At 34.6% G+C, this 6,047-nt stretch overlaps 1 protein-coding gene across 2 annotated transcripts in view; it reads left to right on the top strand.

Moving 5' to 3' along the window:
• Positions 1-270: 270 nt before the first annotated feature.
• Positions 271-6,047, top strand: part of LOC124636527 (ammonium transporter Rh type B) — a 30,850-nt gene continuing 25,073 nt past the window's right edge. The window contains exons 1-2 of one of the 2 annotated variants that reach the window (XM_047172649.1): positions 271-398; positions 4,974-5,108. In XM_047172649.1, the coding sequence (XP_047028605.1) occupies positions 4,991-5,108 (118 nt within the window). In that variant the 5' untranslated portion in view covers positions 271-398; positions 4,974-4,990. Of the gene's footprint in view, positions 399-4,707; positions 4,727-4,973; positions 5,109-6,047 lie in introns of those variants that run through there. The other variant, XM_047172650.1, reaches the window with a different exon arrangement.

Raw genomic sequence — 6,047 nt, 5'->3', positions numbered from 1 at the left:
GAAGTTCCTGTCGACTCTGGGTGTTTTTTTGGCCATCTCCTTTTTTTCGTAACAACAAAAACATACAAAAAAAGGATTTATATTTTAAACTATTTTACTAGCAAATATTCGCAGATCACGACAAGATAAAATCACCTGAAAAATTTAAGACAGTTTAAGACGCTTAATCTCCTACGTAACGAGAAACGCAAACAGTCAAAAAATCTTGTCTCCAAAGCAAAGTGACGTTAAAAAATCGTGATATCTAGAAATTAGTAGGAATTATCAAATAGTTTCGTTTTGTACACAGTGCTCGCGACATAATAGTTATAGTTGATTGATGTTTGACAAATAGGGGCTCGTCGCGGTACGGCAGGCGTGTCGAACTAAATCTACGTCGGACTTCGCACGATAAAGAGGTACGCTGTTGTTTATTTTTAAATTATTTACGATAAGAAAAATTTAAGTACTTATAGTTGAAACATATAGGTAAAGGGAAAAAACGAGAAGAAAACATTTTTCTTATTTTAGTTTTTTTTTGAGTTGACACTTAGAATTTGTTTTAATTTTGTTTTAGTTAAAATCTGTGGCCTGTGTGATGTTTTTGATAGTTTAAATAAAATTCGATGATTTTAGGTGAGTGATATTTAGAGAGATATTAAAGAGATATGTGAAGGTTGTTTGAACAAAATGACTAGATAAGTCTTGATTTCGAAATTAAATTAGGTATAACAAAAATACTCGTTTTTATTATTAGGTAAAATTTCAATTTAATCAATTATAAGTTACTTAAGTGACAATAAACATAATGTGCAGTGATTCATAGACCATCAAGTTGTTTTAGGTAGTAATTAATTTTAGGAATCCAGTACAGTCATGCAGGTGCAAAAGCATTTAAAAACCTATTTCAACTGACGTCTGGGTACTACTAACTGCAATTACACTTCATAAATATTCAAAAACCATTTTACAACCGACTTCAAAATTAAATTCTCACTCCATAAAAAGGCAGAGAACCTAATCAACCACAAATCTGAATACGAAACGGCCAAGAAACTTTTCAAACATTTTCCAATAGAAAGCAATCAGTAATAGTCCTTTTCAAATATTTAACATCGCCCGAATAAAGCGTTGGGGGCATAAAACGTGAAATTTTCATCGAGTTAACGTGCATTCAATTGCATAATGATCTCGAAGACCGTTTAAATGGAAATCGTGTCTAAAACTGTCTTTAAATCATTTATATCTTTGATTTTCTTTTCTGACTTTGTATTAGAAACTGTCTTTTGAATGTATGCCCCACTTTTCCGGGATGTAATAATTTCCTGTGGTCCTTTTGTGTGGATAGTTCCCATGCTAAGCCTTTTCAAAATATCGTCAGTTATTTTTGGTTGTGTTTGAACCTCTGCCTTATTCAAGGTTCCTTATTTCATGCATATGTATGTCCTTCTTAGATTTCGCTTGCGTCTTCGTTCTAAGGAAATTACGTCCCACACTTTGACAAAAAGTAAGCTATCTCCAAGGTATCACCTATCTCATACCAAATCTCATCTAAATCGATTTGGCATGCAAGCTCAATCTCCCATTTTTAACAGATGTAAGGATTACAATTTTTCTGCCATCATGCTCTTATCACAAAGTCTGACAAACATGTTAATTTTCAACTAATCCACTATCAACATTCTACGTCATATTCGCACATAAACTGTATCACCTATAACATTCCTATGTAATACAATCTCCTTTGAGAAATATTACATGGAACAATGAGTTGCGTGGGAGTCGACTATTGTTATGATTGTTACTGAACTAATTAGTTCGGGTTAGGATAGTACAAGTATGTGGTGCTGTATCAAAAAGTTTGGCCTTAATTCTAGTGCGACTGTTTTTTTTGGTGTATTAGAGTCTAGCTTCCACCCGCGTCTTTGCCCGCTGGTGTGTTGATAAATAGTAGCATTATGTGTTAATCCAGGGTATCACCTATCCACATAACAAACATATTTACATCCATACATTCTCACAAACTTTCACATTTATGATATTAAGTAGGAATAGGCAGTAGGATAGTAGCATTTTAATGAAAAAAATGTGGGAGCTGTTTTCTCTGTTACAGATAAAATTCTAGGATCAATATGTAGGTGAAGTGCTCGTATCTAACTGATTTTTAAGTAACACCAAATACCTTGGTGTTATGCTCGACCAAAGACTATCATGGCACTCACACTTAGAACTAATAATGTGTAGGGTTAGGAAGCTCATATGGACCTTCAAGTCGCTACGTTATGTGGCAACCAAGGACCTTATTAGACAAATCTACGTCTCCCTAGGACAGTCTATAATAATGTACTGCTTGCCCATTTGGGGCGGGGCAACAAAAACCAAATTTTTGGAACTGGAGAGGGCACAGAGAGCACTTCTAAAGGTGATGTTTTTTAAACCACTGCGATTCCCCACTGAAAGCCTATACTTAACTTCAAACTTGTTATCGGTAAGAAAGCTATATATCCTTCAGATAGTGCTAAAAAAACATAAAACCCTTCCCTACATCCCTGCCAAGACACAAACTAGGAGGAAAAATAATGTCGCTCCAGAAAACCCAGTCAAAACTTCTTTCGCTACAAGACAGTACACAAAACAATCCTCACACATATACAATATTATTAATAAAGAAAATAACATATACTCAATGACATACCATGACTGCAAAAAACACTCACTAAATGGCTGCTATACAAAAGTTACCAAGAAATTGAGTTAATTTTACATACAGTTACATAGTTGAAAACGCACATCGACCCAAACATACACAGTGCACATACACACACACACACACATACACACACACACATTAACTCACAAACACACTTACACATCCCCACACACACACACACACACACCCAGAGCGAAATCTAAAACTAAACTTTACTTTGTTTTTTCTTTATTTATACTTTGTTTTGGATTATTTATCCAACTATTTCCGGCACTACTTTTCACATTTATGTATGTACCTACAGTTACTGTAATCTTGAAATGCGGAACTACCTATCACAAGCAAAAATTTGCTTAAAGGGTAATTCCAAAAATTGTTCTGTTTTTATACATAAGTGGATGAAATAAATATTTTTTTTTTTTTTTTTTTTTTTTTTTATTTGTGTCCAGATAATGCTATCCTGGTTAGATACAAAACAGTTGAAGGGTTTTTTTATTGTTTGACCGTGCTAATCTCAGGGAACTACTGGTCTGATTTGAAAAATTCTTTCAGTGTTAGATAGGTCATTTATCAAGGAAGACTACTGGATAATTTACATATAGGCGCGTGAAGTAATTCCTACGAGACCCACTGGCAGAAACTAGTAACAAAAATATGCTGTCACAAAAGCTCAGCTCAGTCCATCTAGAAAACTAGGATTTGCAAAGTTTTTATCCTCATATTGCTCTTGTTTATTAGTAAATAGAACAAAAATGGCTATTATTAGCATTGACGTCCGATAGCGGGAAGGTCATGAGTTCACATCCTACTTGTGAACCCTCTCCTAGTTCATGTATTGAGAGCCCGAATTAGAAACATAGAATAGTTATATGCTATGCTTAGTTCGATACGAGTAAGCACATTTCTACGTAAAAATACGTACACAATATGTAATTATAGGTAAAGTAAATAACAGTTAGAAAGTACCTAAGGCTAGGCGCTGATTGCAACTTTTCGTCACCGTGACTTTTTGTCACTTAGTCAAGTGCAATGAAAACTATACTGAGTGCGCTCATTATGGTGACGTGATAAGACGGTGACAAATAGTTGCAGCAGCAGGCAATGCCGGAGTGACGTGACTGTCACTCGCGTACACGTACGTACATTACAATGGGAGTCCGCTCACTGGTGACTTTTTGTCACTCAGCCGGCATACAAAAATGAACGCGATTTGTCACCCAAGAACAGATTCAGTGAGCGCACCGTGGGTGACAGCAGGTGACAGTGACAAAAAGTCACGTTGACGAAAAGTTGCAATCAGCGCCTAGCCTAAGTAACAATATTATAAAACCAAGCAATAATTTAATACTAGATATGTACTATAAAATCAAACATTCAAATTGGGCTGATAAATCAGAACTTTCTTCACTTTAATCTTCATCACTCTTCTCTGCATGGTTTATCAATTGCATAGTTGGAATGTGTTAATATAAGCCAGCTACTCCTGCTAATTTATATACTTTGTTTATGAATTTCTCTTGGTTCTTCTTGTGACGTATTAATCTCTAGTAGTAATAGTAACAACAGATGTTCCTAATCTTGTAAATTATGATCGTAAAACGTAATTGTTCGTTATCAAAATCTTAGAATAGTAGTTGTAAACTGTTACGTTTCAATGTTTACAAATACTTACAGAGTTATGTCATTGTTGTAAGACTAGCTATTGTCCGCGGTTGTACCTTATCTAAAGATCGACCGTGCTAGGTGTTGCTTAACTATATGATCGAATTGACCCGTGTGGTTATTTCTTAGACACGAGTATGTTATTCTTCCAATGTATGTTATAATTACTTTGAAGATACGTCAAACAAGTTATGTAATTTTTTTGTTTTTAAAACTTGCTGCATCCACAAACTTTCAATTTTAAATGTTAATGGGATAAAAAGAACATATTACGCATCTATACTCCACACAGCATTACAGGATCATTCTAATAATTGCTGAGTGTGTGCTATCATCATCATCATCAGCTTTTTATTTAGTCGGTTTGTGTTACTGGTGAGTTTGTTCCACCCATCTTTCCAGCAATAGCACATAGGAATGAGAAGAGCGGGAGTTTTGGGGACTGCCTTTTGTAAATTTGACCTTCAACAACTGCTTGATTTTCAGCGTATTTTGAATAAGTGACTTTTTATCTATATCATTTATCGTCAAACTACTAAACACAGCCTCCTCTAACACAGAGAAGGATTGAGCGTTAATCTGCAAAGCATGTATACTATACATAATGTTTTTTTTGTTTCAGAATAAACAACACCCACGATGGTGGACAAAATGTCGCGGTACAAATATGCACCGCTGCTGGTGTTCCAAATATTTCTTATGGTGTTGTATATCGTCTTCACGACCTATGGCGGGGATAAAGAAGTTAATGTTAGAGGTAAGACCTATGAAATAGTTTTTTTTGTTGAAAACTAACAGTGTTCAAGAGCATAACTAAAGGAAAATGTCTTGGTAAAACAATTTTGAGTGTTCAAAATGACTATGATTGGAACCACCTTTCAAGCACGCGGTGCCTGTGTTAAGTCAATCCGATCTTTCGCGGCAATATTGCTTGTTACAATATTACAGGTAAACAAGATATACCTAATTGTTCTTAACCATATAGTTCTGGCATCGCCAGAAAGCGTTATTTAACAGATGAATTTCTAGAGTGGCATGGAAACACTGTATTCTGCGTCAACATAATGTATATTATGAGGAATCAATTTACGTATATGACTGTAACATAATCCCTAACCTACTTCTCGATCTTTATAACTATTTATATTGCAATCCACATCTTGTCTCAAACGCAATTAACGACCATGACATCGCGTTCCCTAGACACCGATGATATACATTTTTCAATTCACAACAACAGCAGTGCAGTCTCAATGCGCTATAAAATTATGTTCTATCTATCTTTATCGCGATAGTACGTGTTCAATTAATTCATTCACGCTTCCTCTACAAATCCATATGCGTTGTTCTAGATATTAAACAAGGGTGTACTGTGTTAACTGACGTAACGAACTGGACTAAGCTCTCGAGTTTTATGCAAATTATATTAGTTGGGTTTAGTTTTGTTATTCCTACTACCGATAGTAAATTATTCATTTCAGTTTAGTGTTTTGGGGAAGTGGAAAATGTTGGGCGAAGTTTCTGTTTTTAATTGTTTTTATTCCATATTATGTTGGTTCATATTATGTTTTGTACAATTTAAAACATAAATTATATAGTATCACGATGAATTTTACTCATTGTTTATTTATTTATCAGATGAAATATTTAAAGATATTTTTTCACAGGACTTCTTCTTTAAAAAGCGGTATTATAC

The sequence above is a fragment of the Helicoverpa zea genome, chromosome 14 (assembly GCF_022581195.2).
Source record: "Helicoverpa zea isolate HzStark_Cry1AcR chromosome 14, ilHelZeax1.1, whole genome shotgun sequence".
NCBI lineage: Eukaryota > Metazoa > Arthropoda > Insecta > Lepidoptera > Noctuidae > Helicoverpa > Helicoverpa zea.
Note: the sequence above shows the minus strand (reverse complement) of the source record. Positions and strands in the feature narration are given on the sequence as shown.